Source organism: Zophobas morio, unplaced genomic scaffold (genome assembly GCF_036711695.1).
Source record: "Zophobas morio isolate AGI-343-1 ecotype UQ-CSIRO unplaced genomic scaffold, CSIRO_AGI_Zmor_V1 ptg000021l, whole genome shotgun sequence".
NCBI classification, from domain to species: domain Eukaryota; kingdom Metazoa; phylum Arthropoda; class Insecta; order Coleoptera; family Tenebrionidae; genus Zophobas; species Zophobas morio.
Window position 1 is genome coordinate 3,140,907 of NW_026972126.1, and position 27,947 is coordinate 3,168,853.

Here is a 27,947-nt window from a genome sequence, read left to right on the forward strand (position 1 = left end):
GCATTCAAAACCTAGTTAAATCTTAATAAAGCAGTATCATGTGATTTTTTTCTTTTATTATAAAAAACATCTATCACAAAAATTTGATTATTATCTAAAAGTTGAAATATGGATTTTTACACCTATACTAATTTAGTTTTAGATTTTAAGTTATTTACAATAAAAAGCGAAAGTAAACAAACGTCATTTTAAAACTTTATCCTTAAATATTATTTAATTATATCTTATTAAAGTGTATCAGTCTACCGAAGCAATACTCATTTTAGGTACTTTTTATTTAAAAATAGCAGCTTTTTCCATGAACTGTTGCCGTCGCATGGCTCTTTCTTCTTCTTGCCTTTTCCTTTCCTCCTGTTCTTCTCGTATCTCGCTTTCAAATTTACTTTTTTTAGACAATTCCTGTATCTACAATAAAATAAAAACAAAAAATAGTACTAAAAACGCAAATCATTAGACACTAATACCTTAGCTTCGAAAAACTCTTTGGCACCATTCACACCCACTTTATCAACGTCAACTTCTGTCAGTTTGGCCAACTGTGCTAATCCAGAATCCTCTGCTAACTCACCCGCCCTGGCTTTGCGGTAAACCAAAAGGAATTCTCGAAAAGACAAACGTCCGTCGTCGTCTTCGTCCACTTCTTTGATCATAGCTTTGAGTCCAACGTGGGTCTGTGGTGCTCCTAGGACCTCCATCATCCGTTTAAGTTCGTTCAAGCTCAAGAAACCGTCTTTGTTTGTATTAAACCTACAATAAAACAGCTTTTGTTAATGGAAGAGGCCAATAAAGTTCCTATTCTTAAACGTAATTTAAACACCTGCAAGACCCCACGAAGAGGCTGTATTTTAAGCTTTAGTAGCAGTGTTTTTCTACCTGGACCTGCTCGGTGGGAGATAACCAAAAATAAAGAAGTCGTGTTTACATGCTAAATATGACAAACATTTTCGGTCCAAAAATAAAACGGTGGAAGACCGCTTCGGCACAGTTGAGGGAAAGAGATTGTAAAATTTTAAATACGTAAATGGTTAGTGTGTAGATGCAGCCATGTGGATTTTATTAATTCAATGTGTTCTAAATTTTTTAAATGGTCGTGTTAATTGTTAGTCTATGAACATGGAGGTCAACTACAAGGCTATTAATAAAGTATTTGCACGAAGTGGCGATCTACATTATAAATGAGTGCCTATAACACCTAATTGTCAATTTTAACAAGCTGGTCCAATAAAGACTTGTTGAGATAATGACAATACTATTAAATAATGCTGTAGAGGGTTCGCTTTGCCAACAACTGCGTTGTGGTTTGTATAACAAATTGAATAAAAGGAGGTGATTTAAATTTTTGCATTTTAATACGTTAGTCATACAACAGTATTGTTTATTCGACGTTTTAAATTATTAAAATCGTGCATTTTTTTGTTGTTCCTAGACTATCATCATTATAAATACTAAACTAACTTTATAATAATATTACATTGGATGGATTGTAGAATTGCAGTAGCTTATCTAATTCTGCCTTATTATTAAGTGGGTAACTGAAACTATTGTAAATATTTTAAGTCGGAGCAGAAAATATTTTTGATTATGCGGCTACTGGATTAGCGGCTGCACTTGGATGGTATGTTTACAGACCGGTCTTATTTTAGAAGCTGTTGATATCCACATATCGTAAACACATTTCCTTCCTTTTATTTACATACATAACAAGACTTTATGTACTTTCATCATTATCTCATGAGATTACCAGTAAACAGTTATTATGGAGGCAAAATAGAATCGTTACGAGACCACCAAATTATTTTTGGAACCTTAGAGTTGTAAACATTCTGAATCTAAATATTGACATCTTGCTATTTTGTTTAGTTGAGTTATTGATAAATATGTAAAAAGTAAACGTTTTTCTTTTCGTTATAAATTAATGGAATGGTCTGACAACATATTAAACGTTTTTGTCAGTATTTATACCTATGAAACTAGTATTGTAAGGTAAAAGAAATACTCCTAACATCTTACTTTTTTATTTGCACTATTAATGATTCTTACCAGTATTGATTATAAGTATGTTCTAATGAGGGCAGTGTTATATTAAAAATCAATTCATGAATAATTTTTCGTTGAGTGGAGGAAAAAGAAAAAAATGACAGCGGTACTTGATTCGTTATTTCATTTATTCATGAGTAACGAACGATCCTGGTACCAGCAAATACATTACCAAGTTTTTATTTTCTAGATGCTGGTATGTACTAAACCTAATAGTATGTAAGTATGTATGTAAATAGATAATTATTGGTGTTAACTATGTGGCAACAAATGGTAGTTATCTATAAAATTGTATCGTATAAACACTTCAAAACTACTTTTATTACATTCTAAATAAAGAAAGTATTAAGTTGTAGGTGCTTTCATGGAAAGGATATATAAAGATTTCTTATGGAGATAAAAGGACTTGATCTCTCATACAGGTAACAGCTTGTTTGGTCAGACTCCTCTTCATGACATGTTTTTTGTACTTTTAGCAAGCAGTTTCCCATTTTACATTTGGAAGTGATATTTTGTTTTTAAATCGTAAGACGATATCATAACTGTTTTTTTAGAACAACAAACAACAAAATAATCTTCGTTATCGTTTATTGGTTATATATATTACAAAGGTTTAAAGTGCCAATTATAAAAATAAGAATTGATATTTACGAATAAAAATGTTGATTTGGACAGATGTCCATTTGTTTGCCGCAAAACAGCCAATCAAAATTTTCAAAACTCTAAGCTGGACAATGGACAAAAGTTGCAAATTTTTTACGTACAACGAAGATCAATTTTAAAGTGAAAGTTGATTATTTTATTTTTTAGAAAGCAATTCGATCCTTCCTCTTAAAACTTATTCAAACGCATTTTTTTGAAGTTCGTTCAAGTAACATTAAAAAATCTAAAAGAACTGATCAATGAGTGCTTAAATCCTTGTCGGTTAGTCTGTGAGCATTTTTTTTTTTTTAAACTACATACTTTCAAAACAAGAGTTAGGTTAAAGACGATTTATGATTTTTTTCTTATGAGTAAAATTTTGTATTGTATTCTTTGCATTAATGTAAGAATTTTTATGGAACAATTTTAAACGACAAAAAATGTTTCACTTCACAGCGAATAAACAAACTATCGTGTATTATACACTGATATGTAGGTAGCTGTATATGTATATTAAAACAATGATATTACGTAAGAAAATAAGCCTTTCATGGATGACAAATTCTATTTTTTATGTGCGTGTTGACTTTCGTACTAGTAATAATAACCATATTGATTATTATGATCTATATTTGAAACACGAATTGCTCATATGGTATCCAATGAAATTTTAATTCCCTAGGAGGAATATTTATAAGGGTTTTATGGAGGTAAAATTAACATAAAACAGTCGTATGTTTTAAATTTTCATAAAATAGTCATTGTAGTCCGCGTAGAAAAATAACATATAGAGTTATAGATTTGATTGGACGTTTCAGCTAATTTCCTTTCTAAAATGTTTTTATTCTCGATTTAACGGCGTTTTACTATAATTTCGTTTTGGATGTTCAAGGCAATTACGACTCCTTAAATAATTCTTTGCAATTAACTACATTTTCAAAATTTATCCTCATACCTATACATTTGCTAACATAATTTAAAATTAGATACAATTTTTCTTTAAGATAAAAAGATTTTTGTTAATTCGTTGTCAAGTTGTTTCAGAAATTTTCAGTTTGTTTTCTTCATATCTACCTACTGTTGTGATAATAATAACTTATTTCCAAGTTCACACAGCAATTAATGTATTTTTAACTGATGGGGAGTATAAAACTGTATTTTTTTTCAGAATCTGAAATTAATTATTTTATATACGATATAAACAAGTGCTAGGTGCAGATTCGAAAAAGGATTTTATCATAATCTAATTTTAATAAAACATAACTTTCGAAATTGATATATATAACAAAAAAAAGGTAAAAGAAAAGTTTGTCAAAAATCCAAAAATTTGCAAACATGAAATTAGCGGCTGTCGATTTGAAATTTGTCAAATCGTATAGATTCTAAATGTTTATCACATTAATAATAATGTTCTGTAGCCGATAAGTATGAAGATGTAATGTGTACATTGTACATAGTTATATAAGTATGTACATACAAATTTCTGTTTATGTATTTAAATTTTTAGTAGAAATTTTTAAAATGAGACATGCTATATTTTTAAATTAAGATAATTAATAATACCCGAAGAAAAAACCGTGGAAAATAAAACAAAAATCTGTCGTAATTTGAAATATGCTATATTAGTCAAAAAATGAATGTGTAAAATGAATATGCTTTTAACGCCGAAATTGAAAAAGTGTGTTTCTAATTTTTTTCAGTAGCAAAGTATTTTCTGAATAAATATATTAGGAATAGGTACGTATAATGAAAAAATAATTTTACTGTGATTTTACTACAAATTATTCTATCGACATGTGTTTAAGAAGAACGTGTAACTTTAAAGGATTTGCTAAAACTGAAATTTATGATTACTATAATAATAATTTTTGTGAAAACCTGCTGAACAACACGTTTATAGTCAAGGCAGATATGTATCAGCAAATCACGGTAATTGGTGCTGTTATTGAAATATTCACTTGAAAAATTTGTGAAGTAATTTGAACACTTTTAACAGGAATTAAATTGGTACTCTAATTACTAGGAATATAAAATTTTGTTTATCCATTAGTTCAATTCATTTGATTTCTGCATTGTTTATTTTTATTATAACGAAGTTTAAATCCGTTCTTTTGATAACAAAATAATTGGAAATCAACATATTATATTTATATTTTAATTCAAGTATGTGTTCGTATTGTCCCTAATACATATAGCATTATGGCTACTTGTTGTGCCATGTTGTGCTCTTACTCAGTCAACTGCACATGCTTTGTAATATTAATTCTGTCTACGATTATAAAGTACAGTAGAAAATAAGTGTGAGTGATGAAATAAAAAGATCAATTTCTACGGTCTTGCCATAAAACAATAAATAAGATTACCCCATTAAAACGCATATTGTGCAATCAGACAATAATCCGCAATCAATTAATTATTATCTGCATGGTCTTTGGCAAATTTTTATACAATACTTAATCACAATGAATTAATCCTAATTGTGTTTGAATATACTGTGGTACAGAATACTAAACGAATTTTAAACGATTATGGCAAATAACGAAATTTATAAAACTGACAATGTGCATATTTCCAAACAGAAGTTAATTAATCAATGCATAATAAAATTGTCGTGTCCAATCAAGGACAACGCAACAACCAGATAAACTCCGGCAGAGATAACCTAATATTCGATATAATATTTCGGTTTTAAATAATTCCCCGCGCGACCTAAATTTAGATCGTTTCGCTAAGCACATATAATTTACTTCCACAAATCACCATAAAAACCCCAACTCGATGACGTTTTAATCCCACACTGACAATCAGCTGGTAATCCTGTCAATAAAGCAGTCAGCTGTCACGTACCGCCTTTCATTTATTTGGCCGGAATACGATGGTCCCACCTGTTTGACTCTTCCCTGGCAGTGACCGTTACCCAGAGAGCGAGCTCGACGTGTTCTCTAGCGGTTCGATACGGATTATTCGTCACAAGCTGAAATCCACGTTTACGGTCGCACGTACGTTTAGTGAACGAAATGATACAAAGCAAACGCGATGCTGTTTCGAACTAGTCGGCTGTGTTTGGTGCTGGTGGTGGTGACCGCCCCTTGCTGGGCCTACTTCGAGCCGCACACCCATGACGCCTGTTTTTGCCAACTGAGCGGGCGAATAGACGAGTGCACTTGTAACATAGATACCGTCGACCACTTCAACAATGTCAAGGTGTACCCACGCCTGCGGAGTCTACTGCTCAAGGACTACTTCCGCTTTTTCAAGGCCAACCTAAAGAGAGAGTGTCCGTTTTGGCACGATGACAGCAAGTGCGCGATGAGGTATTGCCACGTGCAGGCTTGTGGGGACGGCGACGTACCGGTGGGGATTAAAGGAACGGCGAAACTGAAGAAGGAAGAAAAAGAAGAAGACACTTGTGGAGGGAGCGATAAAGAATTGGACTATTTGAATAAAACGATAAGTGCGAAGATGAAGAAGGATTTGGTTATGTGGACGAAGTACGACGATGCGAACGATAACTTCTGCGTTGTGGATGAGAACGACGAAGACGCAGAGTATGTGGATCTTCTGTTGAACCCAGAACGGTTCACTGGGTATAAGGGATCGTCTGCTAACCGGATATGGAATTCTATTTACCTAGAGAATTGCTTCCGACCGAAGTCGTACTACAGCCTCTACATCCCAAGCAGTAAGCTCAATAGTATGTGTCTAGAAGAAAGAGTTTATTACAGGGCCATTTCTGGTCTTCACACAAGCATCAATATTCATCTCTGTGCCAACTATCTTCTCTCGCACTCTAATGGATTAAGCCTCACAGATCCCAAAGGGGAATGGGGACCAAGTCTCGTCGAATTCGAAAGACGCTTTTCGCCAGAAACCACCAACGGGGAAGGACCCAACTGGCTTAGAAACCTATATTTCATTTACCTTCTCGAATTGAGAGCTCTAGCTAAAGCAGCTCCCTATTTAGAACAGGAAACATTCTACACAGGTAAAGAAACACTCTACAGGAAAACTCACCAAATACATAACTGTATTTTCTTTCAGGTAACGAAGCCGAGGACTTCGACACCCAAATGGCAGTCAAAGACTTGCTGAATATAGCGAAACAATTTCCGAACCACTTCGACGAGACAACAATGTTTACCGGTAGTGCTCAAGCCGCTCGATTGAAACACGAATTCAAAGAGCACTTCCTCAACGTGACACGAATAATGGATTGTGTAGGATGTGATAAATGTAAACTGTGGGGTAAACTGCAGACCAAGGGGTTAGGGACCGCTTTAAAAATCTTGTTTTCTCAAAAATTCAATCAGAAAAAACTTTTCCAACTACAGAGGGAAGAGATTGTTGCCTTGTTTAACGCGTTCGGTCGATTGTCGACGAGCATTTACAAGTTGGATAATTTTAGGGAGATGTTGGAACATTAATGATTGACATATGTTATAGTGTAATTAAAAAAATAGATGCAGTATTTTTGCGCCTGGCGCAAGCATTACCTGTGATTGACGTAATTGTGAAGACTTAACTCTAGAATAATTTACATTTATTGCCGTTGATTATGTCGAAGCTGACTTAAATTCAGTACTTCTAGTGATACTCTTTCCAGAACATCACAATTGTCATGAAAACTTTGTTATAGTTCAACAATGATACTTAAGATTATTTTTTGAGATTTGTTATGCTAATGATCTTTTTGTATTACTTATTTGATTTTGTAATACTTATTAGCTATATTTAAACTGAATTTTGTGGTTATGTTTTCCTATTACGTGTAACTTCCAGAAACAAATGTTTTTATTTTCATATACACTTGTAAATACTATTTATATTAAAAATATAATTACCACTGTACTATGGTTTGTTACAATTTTTACAAAAAAGTGCACAAATTGTTAATCTAGGATTACCCCAAATTAAAAATGTCAATATATGTGGGGGAAAATCACTCAATGAAAGAAAACAAAGTCGTTGTTTTCTGTTTTTTTTTTGGTCATTTTTATTTGCAATGTAAAATTAACATTGTAAAACCAAAAATGATTTTGGTCAAAGTCATCTTTGAAATACCGCATGTTGGTTATTACCACATTTGTTGTCCTTTAACCATTGCTATTAAATTTAATTGATAATAAGACGATATGCAGCTTTCGATTCAAAGGTGACTTTGACCAAGATAATTTCTTTTGGTTATTATTCTCATTACTTTATAAAATTCAAATTCTATTTATTCCCAATTAAAACTAGAAATTCACTCGAAAGCAGTACAAATATGTAATATATGTCAACAACGACATGATAATTGAAGTACGAATTTGCATGGAACGACGGATTTTGACCAAGACTGCACACATACTTAGGGTGAGTCAATAAACACGCGGTCGTCGACATCTCATTACATTAGCATTAGAGATAGAAAAAAAGTTAAAGACGAAAGTTGTACGGTTGTTTCAGTAGCACAGATTAACATTATTTTCGACTATACAAAGTTTTTGATTTTTGAGACATCGCACATGACTCACTCTTTTTTTACTAGAACTCTAGATATATTTTTACATATTCTCATTAGCCTCTTTCTGAGTTTTATAACCATACAACAAAGGTGCGTTCTTTATTGTGGTGTTCATTAAATAAAATTTTAATATACAAAGTATTAGAAAAAATCTGAAACGTTACAATTTTCAAATATCGATATTTTAGTTCTTTCAAAAAGGACACTCTGTATTTTATCATCACATTTTATTATATATTTTTTTGTCTTCTTTCTTTCGATGTCGGTGTGTCTCTTAAAAACGTAAAAAATCGCAGTAACTATCAACTTTCAATATTGAAAATATTCAATAAAAACAGGACAGATGTTATGATAAAATATAGGGTGTTCTATTTGAAAAACTGAAACATCGACATTTGAAAATTGTCATAATTCAAATTTTTTTATAAAGAAAATTACAATAACGTGGCAACGTCACAATGAAATTTCAAAAATAAATTGTGGTTATAAAGCCTAAGAAGAGGTCAATTAGAATATGTAAAAATATATAGGATGTTCTATTTGAAAAAACTAAATTGTGTGTTACCTCTTAAAAACTAAATATTGAATAGTTGAGAGTGATTTCAGTGTATGGTCCTTAAAGAACCATATCTCGGCGGGACGCGTGCGCTTAGGGACTCACCCTGTATATTCATTAAATATGTATACCTAATCATCTAAAACTATTTTGCGGACAAATTCATTTAAGAAAACAAAGTCTACTGTTATCAGTGAATCTTTTTAAACCGAGACATTTTGAAATTGCATCATTACTTTCATTTACAATTCTTTTGTAGGTTCAAAATTTTCGGTATAAAAAGCAGCTTGCACTACGTTTTCTATGTTGTGATTATTGACTGTATTGTTGTAAATTTGCCAAAAATTCAAAAATATTACAAATATGAATTAGCGTCTTTTTTATTTATCTCAATGTCTATAAATTCTAAAATATTGTGTTTCCAGTAATAATAACGGTCGATATGCATGTTGAAGATATTTTGAATTTTAACGATGACATAGAAATTATAATATAAATCTACAAACCTCTAAGTAATTAATAGTAATGATGATAATAGCTTCTATGGAATATTAAGATACAACTGAAAATATGAGAATGATCGTAATTTAATAGCAACTCAGTTTTAATTAGCACTGATTTCACTTTGGCGAAAAATTTTAACAAAACATACAGTTCAGGAAATACGGTTTATAAATGTTTGAAACTAATTTTGTATTGAATGGAACAATTAAATCTGTTAAAGCTGAACAGAGTTTTTCAATACACAGATAATCTACCTTAACAAACATACAACAAACTGTTCCAATTGACAACATACATCAAAAAGCATTTAGTGGAAAATGGTTTTTACATAAAATGAATGGAAAAAACAAGGTACTAAACAATTGATTCTTTTGTCTGCATTATGTTGATATATGTATATACAGTAAATTTACCCTTACGTGTACATATAATTAATAAAATACAGTACTTAAATATCTTTAATCACGTAGATGACCATTATCTTTAAGTTGCAATCATACATATACCACAACTTTATATTTATAAAATGAGCACATAATGAATATTTTGGGTGTATTAAATATATTTTCTTAAAATCTAGGGGACTAAATCAGATAAACGTTATAAGTACATTAGCTGTTTGTGGTATTTTTGAATGCTATATACTGAGTACTAAGAAATTAGTTATGTTATCATAGATCAACATTTAATTAAAATATTGTAAATTTGTTTCTATATAATTTTATGTAGGTACCTATATGTATGTACCCAAATCCGATTCTTGATTGGTCTGATAACTTATTGGCTTTGTTGTAAAATGTATATATAATTAGTTCGAATGAAATAAATCGTATTTATCTTCAATATATTGGGAAATTTTGGTAATATAATGTGGTTATGAATAAATGTGTACTAGTTATTTATTTGCGCTTGGAATTTTGGTGTTAATCCACATTTTAATAAATGTCACAGTGTAATAATGAGAATTCTAATTTTAAATTGTTACAAATGAATGACCACTGTTCTGTTATTTACCGGGTAAACGTTTCAATGACATAATTATTTATCTATTACGACTATTTTGACAGTGGTCTTGTATTAAGGATGCTGCAGACTTGGATCTATATAATTAGTATTTAAATCAACAACGTTGGATTGTGTGGAATTACTGAATTAATTATTATCAACCTGTGAATATGATAGGTAACATTAAACGTGAAAAAAAAAGAAAAAAAAACAACGAAAATCCAAGAGAGGAATAACGAGTAGGACTTGGGTACTGAATAAACCTGTAGGAGTCAGGACGAAGAATAATCTTTTGTCAAACCCACAACGATACGAGTATAAGGATTATCGGATTTAAACAACATCTTTTAGATCTATAAAGTAAGCTACATAGTGCATGTTTCGAAGAACTACAAAGCCCACAAGCCTCTTTGTGCCAAAAAAGAGAATGGACGAATTTCAAAAGTGGTTTTTCCAAAGTACAAACTAACGGGAAATACCAAAATGTGTCTTTTCGACCTGGGGCAGTTTTCAAGAATAGAATGTTTCTTGAAAACTGCACACAGGTATGTACGTCCCAGACACAGCATTCTCTTTCAGGTAACGAGGCCGAGGACTTCGACACCCAAATGGCCGTCAAAGACTTGCTAAATATAGCGAAACAATTTCCGAATCACTTCGATGGGACAACAATGCTTACCGGTAGTGCCTAGGTCGCCAGATTAAAACATGAATTTAAAGAGCACGTCCGGAACGTGACAAGAATATGGAGTATGTTGCAGACCAGGGGTTAAAATATTGGTTTATCAAAAAATCAACCTGCAAAAATTATTTCAGTTGCAAATAATGGACTGTAATTTTATTTATTTAGAAGACAGATTCGTCAAACGTTTTTATAGAGGTTTCAGCAGTTTTTTTGCGTATTCGAAAAAGATCTTCCTTTCTCTAAAACGATAAAAGAATTTCTGAATTTCACTGTCAAGGTTACATGACGAAAAAACATTTTCAATATGACAAGAATATATGCATTTTTTAAATTCAGTTTTGAAAGTGAGGCGTTCTAGCATTTTAAAAAAGATATATCAGTGATCACAAAATTTTGAACACTTATTAAAGAGCTTTTCTTACGTTTTTTCTTATTTTCATTTTTACTACGTTAAAAGTACCGTACATTTAATTTTGTGTAGCTATCGAGGAGGGTAGAATAAGATTCTACCCTCCTCGGTAGCTATAGAACAGTTGAACAGTATTTACTAAATACTTAACATCTATTTCTTTGGAGAAATTATTCTCATCACGTTTGAAAAAATATTGTTCATTGAAATAACAAATTATTACTTTTTCTATAGAAATAGTACACCATAATCTCTAGATGTGATGATTTTGGTATAGACCTTTTCTAAATTCTGTTGGATTTTAATTTTAGTGTACATATCATGTGTACTGAATCTTGCGTAACAATTTTACAATCCATATTGGCAATATTTTTAATGCTATTGTACTTTATGCAAACAAAGTTGCTGATTTGGTAAAGGTGCTCTTACGGGAGAGTTCGTTACCCAGCCAAGAGAATGTTATGAATAATCTTTAAATACTAATTTGTATAATTTTCTCATGTAACTTGACTAAATTAGTAATTATTGAGATGAAATAAATTTGTTAAATAATGAGTTACTCAATACTTTTGTGAAAGAATAAATTAATATGACTGACGTGAGTAGCTAATACACTTTTTGGACATTAACGAGATCAGACAAAAAATAGAATTTATTTATTTAAAAGGTCTTTCACCTCTCTTTATTACCTAATAAAATCATCCTACTAAAACAATATTGTAATTTTTAATGTTAGGGACAAGCAACACTCAAGGTGTATTTTTTAATAAATATTTATTTAAATAAATTTTGGTTGATGTTCTGTAATTTTTGAAATACATTGTAAAATTTGGTTATACAATTTCTTGATGATGATCTGTTTACACGTGGACTAACTAAAGATGTGCAATATGATACACTTTTAAATGTGAAATTTATATTTTGAGATGATTATTTGGAAGTGCACATCAAATTATAACGTACAAAATATTTCACAAAGCAGACGTTTAGAACTGCGCGGATTACCTATATAATTAAATCTTTAACAAGTGACAGTAGATGAAATTTGTATTCTCGTGTTCTATGGGTTATAAAACACAAAGACAACGTCAAATTGGATTCATCAGAATGACCTACTGCTTTACAATGTTTCCTGTGGCTTCGTTCCGGAAATAATAAAATCAGTTGGGACAAGTTTATAAAAGAAAATAGAAAAGAAATACCTGATCAAATATGTAGTCGCGCATTAAGATTTGGTCCTGAGAATTTAAATTGTTGAATTTGATCACATGATCAGTTAACCGCATGCAAGGCCATCTTCAAGTTGATCTGCGCCGAAGGCAGAACAAAAATAGCGCGCCGACAGCACTGAGCTGGGAATATTTGGTCCAATGGAATAAGTCCGATATAACATGTTTGCGTTTGTTTTTAGCAAATTTGCACACCCTTAATCCTTGTGATACCGGTATAAACCGAACCCTAGTCTTTTATCAACTAATAATTTATCTTCAAACGATGTTTTTGTATAATTCTCATTTGCAAATTTAGTGAGGATGTTCAGTTCGGAGAAAACGAATTTTTTCAAACAAAGAATGAGTTCATTTGCACGTGAATTTGTATTATTACATTCTCAATCGTAATGTAAACGTTTTCAAATAAATGCGATTCGTGGAGAAATCCGAAGAATTTAAATGCATTTTACAGTAATTATAACATTGCACAAAATGTGACTAAATAACGAGTACAGCTTTAAGCATTGCATTGGAAGAAAAAATAAGTGGTACACAGAGACGTTTGAGCGTCGCTGTGGAGAATTATTGGCATTGTTGCAACAACACAATTTTCAACATGAGGAACCCATTAGCAATGAGTATTAAAGTATTAAACGATGCATTAAATGCGAAATTTCTGGGTTAATTGCATGTTACTGTGTACCAACTTTTTTTAGCAATTTCCTAGGCTTTAATCGGTTAGTGTAGGTATATATGTAAAAAAAAAATGTCTTACAAAATAATTAATGTGCCTTGACATACCATGCTAAAGTACATTTTGTTATAATTAAAATTTATCTCTTACATTCCTTATATTACTCAGATCCAATAATCTTTTGTCTTTTCATTCCATTATTGGAGAAATTTAGCAGGTAACAGGTAACAGTCACCTAGAACGTACAGTCAAAGCCAAAATAAGAACTCGTTGACTAATAACAATTTTACTACTAACATTTTATGAATGTAGGTATTTATTATCAATGAACTTTTGCCATATATACTTCACAAGTGTTTTTATTTTTTACTGCCAGAGAAATTTGAATTTTGACAGATGACAGTTTTTTGTACTATAAACTAAGAATACTGTAGTAAATTTTATTATTTCTATATCCTACTACGGATCTGACTTGATCTGACCTGACATGACCTGACCGAATCATACTTCTTCAGCGTAGGCTAAGTGAATTAAAGATGACTGAAATAAAAATACACAGTAGCTTATTTGTAAATATTTAATTAACTTTATATTGAGATGATGAACTAAAATTTTTAAAGGGTGTGTCACCAAATTGTTTACAGTTAGGTCAGGTCAGATCATCATGTTCTCATGCTACATGAAATATTTAGTTAAGTGTTTAAATATAAATATTGACACATTTGTATACCTGTTTGTTACAATTATATCTGCATTATCGCTTTTTGGACAGTTTCTTTAATTGGGGAAGTTGATTGTAGACTAAATTGTTAAGTTGTAATTTTTTAGCACTAATCTGTCAGACTAAAAGTGGGGGTTGCAGTGATAGAATGACAACCACCGCAACACTTTCGACTATGTTCTTGTATATTACACACCTATCTGGGATTAAAATTGTTATTAAACTCATTTTACCGATTTTTATCTTATAAGAAAGCTGTCGTCTGGGAAAGAAATCCGATGTATGACGTTTTGTAAACGGACGTACAACTCATCGATATCTATACGTAAACACAAATACAATATGAAGGACAAAACCTTTATCAAAATTTGCACTTCGGCGGAAAAAGTCAACGCGCAGATATGATAATATTGACAAAAATTGATAACTTAAATACAGCTATATAAGAGGTGTGTCGGTGAAAATACTTTCAAACTGCTGCGACGATCACATTAAAAACGAAAGGGAAAAATTGAAACAAATAAGTAAAAAAACCATTTTACATGACCTAGAAATGTATACACTACAATTTCTTGAGAGAAATCGCGAGTAGAAACACAAATTTTCAATAAAAAGAAAAAATACTTGAGAAACTAAACTAAAGGTCAATAAGTAGTGGTAACCGAAAAAATAACGTTTCCAATTTAGTCAACAAGAATCAACAAGCAAAAAAAATTCACTTTCAAATGTCTCACTTTCAGTAACTGAAAAAATGCCATACGATGAATGCAAAAAATGACTATTAATAGCTAATCAATTAAGGAAAATGCTGTTGACACACAAACAAGTTTCACTTGTATAATTAATCACCTCGTGGAATTTTCATTTACGATACTCCGTCACGGCCGAAAAATTTAATTTAATTACCAGTTCCGTAAATCACAACGGATTTCCTGTAATTTGATTTTTGTTTCAACATTTTTCAACCCGTTCGTGATTTCAAACGCCCCCAAACAAAGTTGATTCTAGATAAAATTATTTGTTCGTCAACCCGAGATAATTTGTAAACAAATTCCCGTAACTCAGATAGTTTGTTGTGATGGGGTTTATGACCACTGAAATCAAGGAAAAAATTCCTGTTAACACTATGATTCAAGAACGCTTGTTATAATTAATCATCCATTGCTCCCGCGACAACATGTCAACAATATCATGAAACAAAGTTCGAAATTTCTTTCGTGTTAAATAACCAATTAGGTATATACATCACTACATCAGTATTGTAACTTTAATAGGAAGCAGTTTCAAAATGATGTTGAAAGTCCATTATAAGAATCCCAGGAAGATGTCAATACTAGTTACATGATGAGAAAGCGAACAACACTTTTGATTTTTTCCCATTAGCGATGAGACTTGCCAGGAAAAGGCTTTCACTGAACGAAAATTGATTATTATATTTATCGGTGCGGCAAATGAAGAGGCGACTTTTACTTCATGCTTACCGAGACTCCTCCAGAAAATAATTCGATTAAGAAAATGCTTCATCGTTTATAGAATACGTAGGTATTGTTCGAGGAGAAAATGAGAACGAGAAGCCGCAAATGTATCATGCTAAGAGCATAATCGTGTTATGGGACATTTATTGCACACGTACGATTCTTTACTTGAGCGTGAAACCTTTTATCTAATTACTGTCGAGTGGAGAACGTAGAGTTTTATCTTATTAAGTAAAATTTATTATATTATTTAATTAACGTATACATTCCCCACCGAATTATTTTAGACTTCACTTTTAGGGATTTTACTGAGTAAATAATATAATATCTTTTGACGTTGGATTACTACGACTTTGGTTTTAAGAGATGTATTTTTGCAAAACCTAAGTACTCATCACACCGATATTTTTGTCTGATGGATTGTTTACATTATCATAAAAAAATCTAACTCTGTGCTAGTTAATTTATTAGAAAAAAGTTAGAATGCTGTGTTTATTCCTACATAGGCTAATATTATAAGTAATTTTTTTAATTACGTAAAGCTGGTATTTTGACATATAATACAACTTTTACCTATTTTATAAAATTTGCTAAATTAAAGCTGATCGTAAAATAAATATTAATTTACTTTGAGATTACATGCGATATTTTTTATACATGCAATGACTGTTACCTAGTACCGGGTAATTATAATATATATATATATATACTTCATTTTTAATAAGAATTTGCAGTGTATTTATTTCACCAAACAATATATTGCAATCTAACAATAATAAAAATACGATGTACCACAAGTTTTTTTTTTCTTTTTCACACCTTAAGAAAGTTAGGTTATGATTCACATTTGTGATAGGCGACGAGTAGTCATCATCGTAATGAAGCGGCAAAATTCAGGAAATTTCAAAATTAATTTGATTCACGATCTTGTGTAATCACTTTATGTAAATGAGGGATAAATAGCTGTTTTTTGAAAAAATTACTATAACACCATTGGAAAATATTTAATTGTATTTTATCAGTAATTACCAATCAATATGCACACTTTAATATCATGTTAAAATAATACTAAATAATAAATGATTTTTAACACGTTGCCTATATATGCCTCATGTGCTGAAAATGCAAAAATTATGTAAAAAAGACTGTAATTAACCTATTTTTATTCGATACTATAATGTGTGGTTGCTACGAAACTAATTACAATTCAGCCTTCAAGAAATGAAGCTCCGTTTAAAGAAATTTATTTCTAAATGAATTATTTACATCCGCTTCGTAAATACACAACAAAACGATGCATAATTTATTTTCGTTATTTTGGAGAGGTCGTAAAAACTAGAACGGCCATGTTTTTTTTCCTCAAGTTCGACGTCATTTGCAGAAATGAGCACAAACTTATTTTCAGTGTCTAGCTGCGCAATTTGAGTTGATTAGCAATTGAAATAAATTTTGGATTTTCCAGTGATTTTAGGTGCGTTGATAGTGGTTTGAAGAATACATATTAGATAAGGAATCAAAAAGTCTATTGCTATTTTTTATTTTCCACTCCTATAATGACACAAGATTTGTGATTGTTTATTTAAATTTAGCAATAAGTGGTTTTCGTGGTAACCCTTGCTTAACTAATTTCTGGAAAACTATTGTAATATATTTATTGCATGTATTGTAAGTGTAGTTATTGAATGAACAATACCGCTGGGTTTTTCTGATAAGTTAAAGTTAAATCCCGCTTTATCGATTGAGGAAATATACAATTTGTGATAGGGTTTTTCTGGTTAAATTTGGTTATAAAATTATATTTTTAGATTTGTGTATATAGGGTGAATCAGCGCGTACTCCTCGATATGTCGTTAAAATAAAATAAGACAGCTTGTGTCGAAGAATCTATTTTTAATGATCTCATTCCCTACAAAAAATTCGACAATGTTTTGCTTGTGATTTATAATTCTGTAAGCTGAAAACAGTGATGAAAACCACGTTCCGAAATTTCTAAAAATAATTGATGTATTAATTTTTAAAGATACGTCATGAAAAATTTCATCAACCTTTTAAAAAGAAGACGATAAACAGTTAATAAGTATAAATTTGGTCATTCACTTTTTCCTGTTTTTGAAAATTTATCGAGATATTGAGGAGTGCGTGCTTATCGATTCATGTATTGCATATACATATTCATTCTTTTGTACTCATATTTATAATTACTCCTTTCTCTTTTTAATTCTTTACTTAAGAAGGTAGTACTACTGAAATTGAAAATATTTCAATATTTCTTAATGAAAAAGAACATTAAGGTAAATAATGCAATATATATATATATTATTGGTTAAAAAATTTTTGTTAACTTAAATGTTATGACTTTTTTCACTAGACTTTAAACACACTGTACCCAAAAAAAAATATTCTATCTTTGTAAACTCAAAAAAACCTAGCACGTAGTGGTAAGCTATTTGAACATTTTTAAAGGAATCTTCAAAATAATTAAACAATACTCTAATATTATCTATCTTCTTTCCAAGAATGAAATTTTTCTTCGATTGTTTTTTAGCGAAGTGTATACCTATTTATAATAAAAATTTCTAAAATTTCAAAAGGGTTTCCTCTATAATTTTTGAGTTTACAGTTCTTTTGGTACAAACTATATAGTAAAAGATTCAGGAAAATTCTTTGTGAAAAAGATTGTTTTAACCAGTATTTTTACCACACGGTGTATTTAATTACACTGAAATGATTAATTAAATATTGTGGACGATTCTGTATACACGTAGACAAAAATTCTGGAAAAGTTAGTTTCAATACACATATACAGTGTGTTCATTTTAACTGCGAAACAAATATTCTCGCGCACAAAATTTTCTAGGGCATGGTAAAGTAAAGTGAGCGACTGGTTACGGGGAAAGTATTGTATCAAGTATCAGGATTTCATATTTTGCTATTTTTGATTACGAATTTATTTTTAGTGCCTATATTAAAAGAAATTAAACAGTTTTAGTATTCCCGAAATCTTTGAATATATATTGTTTTTGACCTTTTTATATTTGAAACCTACTCATATTCAGGACAAGACTTGCTGAAACTGTCCATATTTTCCGAAAAATGTAATAAAATAAAAATTTATGGTTGTTGCCGGCTTGGCTAACATTGTTATGCAAATTTTAGCCATCGGCCCACCCTATAGGTAAAACACCCCACCTTACATTCTCTATAAAAGGTCAATCGATATAGGTAGGCATTAGAAGGTCAGTATATTATTAGGTTACCTCAATGACCTTTCCTGTTGGTGTAGGTACTTATAAATAAATAAATCAATATCACTGCGTACTACATTGCAAATATGACGTATGTGTACCGAACCATTACTTTATTATTCAGCGCTAATGCTTTTATTATACAATCCAACAAGACCGACTGCTTTGAGCTGCACATTTAACAATCTGCATATTTATTTCTTATCATCACACATGACTCAGTCCTTGGAAAATGTGGTAATACGAAACGTCTAGTCATATCTGTGTCACTGCGGTTTTTTTCTAAAATGCATTTTAAAAATGTATTATTGTCAAGGTGAAGACTGATAAATGGTTTTATTGTACGACAGCTGAACTTGAACGAATTATATTTTAAAATTTATGCAAAGAAACTAATTATCATGTTAACGATGCGCGTGTCGCAATTTCACCTAGGTTCTTGCGATAAAGTGATATCGCCAAGACCCTTGAGAAAAAATTTCTTTCCAAACAGTGTTTTCACGTGTTTTTCTCACGTGGCAAATAAAGTTGCTGTCGGTCTTTGGTCGATATTATCGAAACCTTATGAATTTTTCATACTTGCAGCCACCGGAGCGCAAATATTGCTCCGTTTTTTTACTCGTGAAAAAAAGTTGAAGCACAAACACGCTTCAATAATATTAATAAAAAAAATTCAAGTTACTCTAAAAATAAAAATGATTTGCGAATATCTGCATGCTGTAGATGATTAGATAACAGCGTGTTAATTGTTTTATGTAGTTTGTAAAAAGAAAACTTACTTCTTGAATGTGGTTTCGTATTGCTTGATCTCCTTTCTGGAAAACTCGTGGAACTCGGTGTAAATATTAACGACTCTGTAGTTAACTTTAACTTCATTTCCATTATCTAAAGCATCGTTAATTTCTTGTCTCCTGATTAAAACGGAATTTAATTCTGCGTCTGCTGGCATTTTGTTACAAAAATTTTGGTAAAATTTGACAAATCACTGAGAATTTGCACGACACTTGACAAAAACACTGACAAAAACAACTTCCGAACCACGAGAACTTCACAATTTCAAATTCACCTCGACAACACTCAAAACGGAACAGAGGAATCAGAGAGCGTGATTTTAAATATGCACGTGGGTACGCTTGCGCATCTTGGTTTTCCCTCCACTGCTTGAACTTCTGATGTGTAGTAGCAGGGCCAAGAAAGGTACTTTTTATATCTACATATTTTCTAAAAGAAATAAAATATGTAATGTAAATGACACATGACTTAAAGATGCTTTTAACTGTCATAAAATATGATTTAACGATAATATTAATTGTTTTTAACCGCTTCGAATCTTGTAAACAGGTATTTACAGATGGCTTACAGGTACTTGAATAACATTCTAAACTTGTTGATTATTGGAAGATATGCTAAGAATGTAAGCAGAAAATGTGATTCTAATTGATTAGACCTTATTATGTGTCACCGCGTGTAAATAGTAACAAACTTTATGTAGCTTTAGAATTTTTCCATTATCAGTAACAATAATAATGATAATGAATAGGACGTCGTGTTATTCCAAATATGCAAAAATAAGTTTCTAAAATATTTTTTTCCAATACTTTCGCTGCTGCTGTAATAACAGTTCAGTCAATAAAATCGAGAGTGGTTTCTTTATAAAATAGTCAGGTTTTTGTTGACTTTCATTCATTGTTAATGCAAGTAATTCGATAAGTTTCACTTTCAATTCATCAATATCTATTTATTTACAATTAAGTCAGGATTTCCTATTTGTAACCATCTAATCAAAATTTCCGCTGTTGAAGTCACACGTAATTTATTCGTTTTGAGTTTGTTTTCCCCAATATTATCACTGGTGCGTAATTTATTATCAGCAACGTCAGACATAGATGCGTGAGATGATTCATTTTGCGAAACGGAAGGAAATGGGGTGACATATCATTTGTCGAGCGACACCATGAATTAAGTTTAGAGAATTGACTTGTGGTAAAGTGCATTGATAAAAGGTGTATAACACATCAAAACTTGCTTCCTCGTTACTATGTAATCACCCCCATTTGAAACAACCCTTTCTGGTAATGAGTAATTGTAGTATGACTCGTCAGTGTTATTTTATTCCATTTGTCGAAATCTGAATCACATTTATTCTGTAAATAGTAAATACATGTTTCTTGCAAGGATAAATAGTAAATAAGAATATGCATCATTTTTAGTGCCGCTATTCCTGAAGAGTTTAAAACGTGGATTTTCAAGACTTTTTTTAATAATGTAAAATGATTTTTTTTTATAGATATGTATAAGAAATGACTATGTTATCAAATAATGCAAAGAGGAATTAAATTCAACATAGTAAGTAATAGTAGTAAGATTGTACAGAAGTTGTACGATAAAAGACATATGATTATCTCTCGCTATCTATTATATTTTGTTGTGCATGTTGTTTGGACGAAACTATTATTTAACTTGGATAATACGATAAAAAAACAAAAAGTTAATTACTTAATAGGAATAAATTGTATAGCTTCTAAAAGCAAATTTCTATGGATAGGCAACTAGTATTACACCCCAGTAATTCAAATAGTCAAAACATATTAGGAGTACTTCCGACCGGTAAATATAGACATATTATACTGCACATAACGTCCTATCTACAACGCAATGTTTAGAAATTATGTTGAAATTTTTCTTGTAAATAGGTAGATAGTAATTGCTGTATCATAAAATTAATGAGTTGAACTGGCCAAGACGGAACTATCTAATTAGTTCTTAAAAACCATCATTAATTATCCGAAATAATTAATCAAAGGACAGTTAGAGTGTACACTCTGTACATCCATGTCAGTACATAAAAGAAAAGAATAAAGATGAATCTACATGGTTAAAACTGTCTACGTGTTGAGCATAACTGAAAATTGGTAAATATCATTTAAATTGTTTCTTTGGAGGAGGTAACTTTTCCGGAAACGTTATACTTTCGAATCTTCTTTGGCATGGTATTATAAATTTGCCCCTACTAAATCTGCATTATTCGTTGTCAAGGGGGACCAACGACACATCAACATGTGAGAGACGTAAAACCACTATTTTCGTAGACGAGCTTTACATTCATTTTTGTTTCAAATGTGATGTGACCATACTTTTCTATTATTTTTTTACTTTATATTGTAAAACGTTTCACTTAATTCAAAAAGAAAAAGTCACAAATAAATTGGTCTAAAGTTATTTGGATAGAACTTTCCTCGCTCGTGAAAGGATTCTACATGTATATTAGAACGTATTCTTCAACGAGATTAATTTGGTAGTTTTTCGTATGGGTAGATATTTTAATTTTGATTTATATTAGTGTAACATCAGTTTATGATTTTCAAAGAAGTTACACAAGTTGTTTTTAAAATACTAAAAAAATTAGATGATGATCAGTCTTTTAGAGGGAACTAATAAATAAATTCTAACTTGTCTTTAGAAAGTGTTAAATAAATACCCTACCAAAATTTCCAAAATGTTCGCTATCTAGGTTCTAATACAAACTAAAATTTTACGTAACGTTAAAAGATAGATAAATAGTTAGTACTTAAGGAAAATTTTTAATGATGTTTTAAATGTTTGGTGAAGGCATAAATTTGGTTAAAGCGATCTTAAAACCACCCCTGATCTTCAATTTTTATTTCTTTATTTCCTGTGGGCAAATAGAAATGTATTGTAGTTTTACGAAGTCTTATTAGTCCTAAAGCTTTGAAAGTAGGTCCTTTTTTGTCTATTTGTCCCGGAGTTCATTAAACCTTTAATAAATATTTTAGATTGATAGTCTTAGAAACTAATGGATCGGTTATTTTTCTATATTATGGTTAGATTATAGCGACAATATCAATTTATGTCTCTTTTATTTTGAGAGTTCCATAAAAACTAGTTGCATGTTTCCATAAATATGCTGTGGTGACCGAATTTAAATCAAAGTTTTCGCGCTGAAATTAATTGACAGCGGCGCGAAATCGCATTTGAATAATTTGAATTTTAATTTGAAAAAAAAAGAGTTCAATCACAAAAAGGAAATCCTTAAACATAGGCAACCAAATATGCATGGATGGTCTAATGCACGTAGCGCTTAGGAGTTAGTTTGCATGATCTTTGGGTTAGATGGCAGCACGTAGCGCTAGGGTAATTTCAGTTAGAGGGTTGGTAGAAAAGCGGCATGGCGGTAGAATGTGTCATTCTGGTGTGTTTCGTGTAAGTGTAACCACGTGGTAAGCGCTAGGTTTAAATTAGTTGGTTTGGTAGTTAATAAAACGGGAGGAAGCCTTTGTTTAACGACGATCAAACGTATTTTTCATAATGATACAGTTGTCCCCAACCCGCGCGTTAAATTCTTGCGCCCTTTTAATCGAAAATTGCAGACTTCCGGTCGGACGCGAACACGTGTTGTGAATCTGTTTCTTTGTTTGTAAATTCACCAATCAAGCTAGTTTTTCTTAATAGTCAGCTAGTGCAAACACAATTTAACAATCAGGATTATTTAAATTAACCATTTGCTAGAAGATTTCATGAAATTCACTTAGTCAGGAAAAACACCTTATGTTTAATTACGAATAGGTCTCTGGATGCATATACGTAAGTGTTACATTATAACACTTCTAAATTCTTCACACAAGATTGCTAATAGTTCATTTACGGCAGTTAAACAAGTTCATTATACTGCGGACTGGCGGGGGGTTATGATATTTTCTCCCCTTAGGTGGTTATCATCGTTATCACGATTAATTCATCGGGGCATGTTTCGCAACGCCAGATTGATTAATTAATTAAGGCATGCCCCCAACGCTACAGAAAATTTACATTACCGAGACGCTTTTTCCTCGCAACGATTTTGGATATTTACATCACCGAGACGCTTTTTCCCTCGGAGCGATGATTGGATATTTTTGTATTTGTTTATTATGTGTTTTGTTGGGGTAACCAGTTCGTAGTATTTTAACTTCTCAAAGTAAATTATTTTTGAAGTAACCAATCATTTAGATCATGATATAATTTGGCATAATGTAAACTCTTTGTTTGAACCGTTGATAAAGTGTGGCAAAAATTAATCTCATGTAAATTTTGTTAACTCTGCAAATTTTCACATCATACAATATTTCTTTAATCTCACAATTTTAACCTCAGTAATTTTATTTGTTGTATAAATTTAATTGAACGTAAATTTCATGTTCTACAGTTCTAACCTCACATAACATTTCTATTTGTACAAGTTTATTTCACACCAGATCTTTCGTCTCATAAATCCTTGCTAAGTTTTGTTTTGTAAATACTTTGTTGATGAATGTTTTCTATCATATAAATTATTTGATGTCCAACTTTAATCCCACATAAGAATTATTTGTTGTTTAAGATTTCACAAGATTGTATGGCGAATTTAAATGTTGTTTATTGCTCTTTGAAACTTTAACACTTGTTCAGTTGTTGTTAACATCAGAGTTATAAGAGATTGAATGTTTTAAAATGGAATTGAGGTTAAATGACACAGAAAACGTGGCAGAAGCGAGGTTTGGTTCCTAGTCGAGCTGGCGAGATTTATCGCGCCACCTGTACAAGTCCACAGGTTTGGATAGATTCAGGGGGCGGCCGCCGACGTTGTGAATTTCTCGATGTGGCCCAATAGTCGAGATCTTTGCGGGTTGGACGACCGTAATGGCCTAGTTCCGCAGGGCAAAGTTCGTCATGGGATATGCGTGTGGGGTAGGCTTTGCGATAGATAGAATCATCGTCGCGGGGGGAGAACAGTTCCAGACCGGTAGCTCAGACTCCGCTTATGCTACAACGCTCCAGGGGTATTTTTGTTGTGCTCCTGTTAACTGCCGTTACTTAAAAAGGGAAAGGAGATTGGCCGCCACACGCCTGTAATAACTTGTGTACTTGCATCCAGTTACTTGATTCGGTTTTTGCTTTGTTTTATTAAACTTGTGATATTCCAATATTTGCATTGATTCCAAACAGATGTACAGAATTTCCGTTTGTTCGTTTTTCGTGTGTGTATGTCTGTCAATTCGCGAGTGTTTTTCTTTCACATATCTTAAGGTGTTTGAAATGTAATAATATGTCGTCCGGGAATAAAACCAAAGGGGGTTTTTACGCTGAGGGGTAATTCTTCGCAGCGTCTTTCCCCCTGTGAGGGTGGTGCCGTTTCCCCCCCTCCAAAACAATTTCTGTTAATTATTTCTTGCGCTCTCGACAGTGTATGCACTTGTATGAAAGAACGTCTTCCCGCCATTTTTCAAAACAAAAAAAAAAAAACACACAACGTAGGTTCTTATTTGTTAGACGATCACAGCCAAGGCCAAACTTTGAATTTTTGAATTTTTCGCGGGCCTCTCAAACTGTTTCAAGGTCAAAATTTAGAGGCGGGAAGTTTGGGTTATCACAATGCTAAAGTTTCAAATTAGATCAGAATTGCAGAGCTCGTATTGAATTAATTAATATTTTTTGAATTCATAAAAGGTTATGTTGTAAACATGAGATTTTGATACTTGAGTGTTCTTCACAGATGAATAGTACAAAAAATGTTGTTATTTGTCCTAAAGTCAAAACTTTTTTTTTTGCTGTTATACATAAATATGAAGTTTATATGGGTAATCCTCACACAGTTTTATGTAGGTTGTGGGTATATACACAGATAAACCAGATTTTGTAAGTGAGAGCGTTTTAATGTTATCAGTTGTGAGATCATCCTTTGATTTTTTAATTAACAATGGAAATTTTTGTTTGCATATTTGCATCATGGGATTTCATTCGAGAGACGTGTTTGCGCCATTGCTAACTACATGACTGCATAATAATTATAATGATTAATGATTTTAAATAAACTCAAAATAATATCAAAGTAATCAAACGCTGTTCGAATAAGTTATTTTATTATTTTACTACTATCGTTTGATGATTTATACATATATAATTTTTATCAGGGGCGGCTGGTGCCAAATTACAACGTCTACAAACACACTGGACATGGCAAAATCGTGATTTCTGATATTTAAAAAAATTGTTCGGAAGTTTGTGTTTTAATTACCAAAACAATTTTTTTTATCTCGCTCCATTTGTATCAAATGTATCAAAACTTACATTTAAAGATGTTTTGTCTTGGATATATCGTTGGTCAGGTTTCGAATGTATTTTGGTCTCGATAAAAGCGGAGACCATGCGGAGACCAAATCATGACTCATTTAGACTTTTATGTTTTCACCGTTGCCATGGAAACTGCGCCTCTAGTAACTGGAATCGGGTCACATTTGAAACAGTGACCGCTAGCAGTAATTCAAGCATGAAAGTTCGTTTTCAGTTTGGGTGAGTGAAACTGATTAATATTAAATAAAAATAATGAATTCTGTTGAATATTTAATAAAAAATTGTCGTCTGTCTTACAACGATAAAATTCTATTGAAAAATTTAGGGAGACCCATCCCCGATTTATTAATAAAAAAAAGTGTTCATGGCAAAACGAGAAACATAACAATATGATAAATTTTTATGGATTTGCGGTTGTGAAAAAAATAAAAAAATGTTTTCATTTGTGTCTCTCTTTAGCAATAAGTAATGAATGACCACTGAGTTAAAACCAAAGGTATGTGGACAAATATTTTTTCATTTCTATTGAGTATGTTTTTGTATTTAAGTCACACACAATTCGTCTACTATATTCATATTTAACTCATCAATCAAGTTGTGTCCCCCACTTCAAAAGATCACGAGCCGTCACTGATTTTTATACCTTTTCGTTTGTTTATGCTTACAAAAAACACTGTTGCCTGTTAAAAGCAAATAAGGTCATAGGTTGGATAGAATTGTTGTTAAATGGAATATTTTTTGCGGATGTAGATCTAATTTGTGTAGAAAAATTGCCATTACTTGATTAAGGATAAAATATATAAAATTTCATTTTTGAAAAATTTCATTTATTATTTTCTAGGATTTATTATTCAGTTCGGATTAATTTTGTAGCGTACAAAAATTGTAAGCAATACATTAACACATCATTTTTTTTAAGTTGAAAGCAGTATTTAAGTTAGGACGGTATTGGTGGTAATGTTGTATTTATGCGATGTTATAGATATAGTTGTGGTTTAGACATTTTTGACTGGAAGAAAAAACTGTTACTGAGCATCTCTACTTTTACTGCTCGAGCGCAAGCTAAAGAAATATTGTAATCGCGTACATCCGACAAATGGCTACTTTCATGTTTTCTCAACGTGTCCACGTTTCATGACCTCTATAGTACGAAAAAATACGTCTCTCGTTTCCGTCTGTCTGTTTGTATGTATAAGTTTTTATTAGACAGATAATCTTCGAAACTACTGGACTAATTGTTGTCAAATTTTACACGTATGTTAAGAATATCGTATGGTAGATGGTAAAACGTTAACCAAAATTTATCTAATCATCGCCACCAGCAATCAGATCACGTCATCCCTAAAATTGGCAGTTGTAAATGTTATTTAAATTTTATAGAATAAGATACTTCTGTACTTGTGCTTTATGAATCCGAGTTTTTTTTTTTGGAAAAAATGTCAAAATTGTATAACAACATGTTACTTAACTTCGAAATTGCAAAATCAAAATTTCATAAAATCAACTGCTCACCCAAAATAATGTTCGGAATGTTTTGGTCAACTCTGACTTAATTAATTAATTGACGAGACAAAATCAATCAAATTGCATTTTATTTTAACACAAATGCATATCGTTGCTGATGCTTGTTAAGTGAACATGCTAACTGTTGGATCCCTTCGAAATATAAACATAAACAATTGAATTAAAATATGTTCTGAAAATACACTTTTTTCTCCATTTTGTCTCAAGCCACTTTGGAATTTGCGCCCCTGCTGCACAGATACTGCGGGGGTGTTATTTACGCTACTGGTTTTCAAATCTGAAAATACAGGAAAAGCTGTAATTCAAATAAAAAAAAAAGAATTTTAACCGCCAAATGTACGGAATGATAAAAACAATGCCAGACAATGTAAAATTTGTGTTGACTCTGAGAAAATCGATGCTGATAAAATACGTTTTTTTAGGGGTTATGCATTTCCGATTTAACTTGAGTTGAACTTTGGATTTTTCTTACTTGATTATTGACTTGTGAATATTGTAATTAGAAGATATCTTTTACACCCATGGTAGAATGTCTCCTTCTACCATGTTTTACACCAACGTAGTGTAGAAATTTGGAGATATCAAGGGTATGCAACCATTAATACGGATAGATGCAGGTATCGGTATGC

The 27,947-nt window shown here is 31.5% G+C and overlaps 2 protein-coding genes across 2 annotated transcripts; one reads left to right on the forward strand and one right to left on the reverse strand.

Annotated features, from left to right (window-relative positions):
* Window positions 1-36: 36 nt before the first annotated feature.
* Window positions 37-19,801, reverse strand: LOC135133380 (EF-hand domain-containing protein D2 homolog). The gene is made up of 3 exons (XM_064061778.1): window positions 19,467-19,801; window positions 465-747; window positions 37-405 (listed from the first exon to the last, which is right to left on the reverse strand). The coding sequence occupies exons 1-3, from the start codon at window positions 19,634-19,636 to the stop codon at window positions 274-276; spliced, it is 585 nt and encodes a 194-aa protein (XP_063917848.1). The 5' UTR covers window positions 19,637-19,801; the 3' UTR covers window positions 37-273.
* Window positions 5,508-7,525, forward strand: LOC135133379 (ero1-like protein). Its single transcript, XM_064061777.1, has 2 exons — window positions 5,508-6,664; window positions 6,721-7,525. Exons 1-2 carry the CDS (start codon window positions 5,716-5,718, stop codon window positions 7,101-7,103), a joined length of 1,332 nt encoding a protein of 443 aa, XP_063917847.1. The 5' UTR covers window positions 5,508-5,715; the 3' UTR covers window positions 7,104-7,525.
* Window positions 19,802-27,947: the final 8,146 nt, after the last annotated feature.

Excerpts from the sequence above, each read along its gene's own strand:
- LOC135133379 (XM_064061777.1), top strand. The coding sequence starts at position 5,716 with ATGCTGTTTCGAACTAGTCGGCTGTGTTTGGTGCTGGTGGTGGTGACC. Across the intron at positions 6,665-6,720 it reads ACAGGAAACATTCTACACAG|GTAACGAAGCCGAGGACTTC; the intron begins GTAAAGAAACAC and ends ATTTTCTTTCAG.
- LOC135133380 (XM_064061778.1), bottom strand. The coding sequence starts at position 19,636 with ATGCCAGCAGACGCAGAATTAAATTCCGTTTTAATCAGGAGACAAGAA. Across the intron at positions 748-19,466 it reads TACGAAACCACATTCAAGAA|GTTTAATACAAACAAAGACG; the intron begins GTAAGTTTTCTT and ends GTTTTATTGTAG. Across the intron at positions 406-464 it reads AAGAGTTTTTCGAAGCTAAG|ATACAGGAATTGTCTAAAAA; the intron begins GTATTAGTGTCT and ends ATTTTATTGTAG.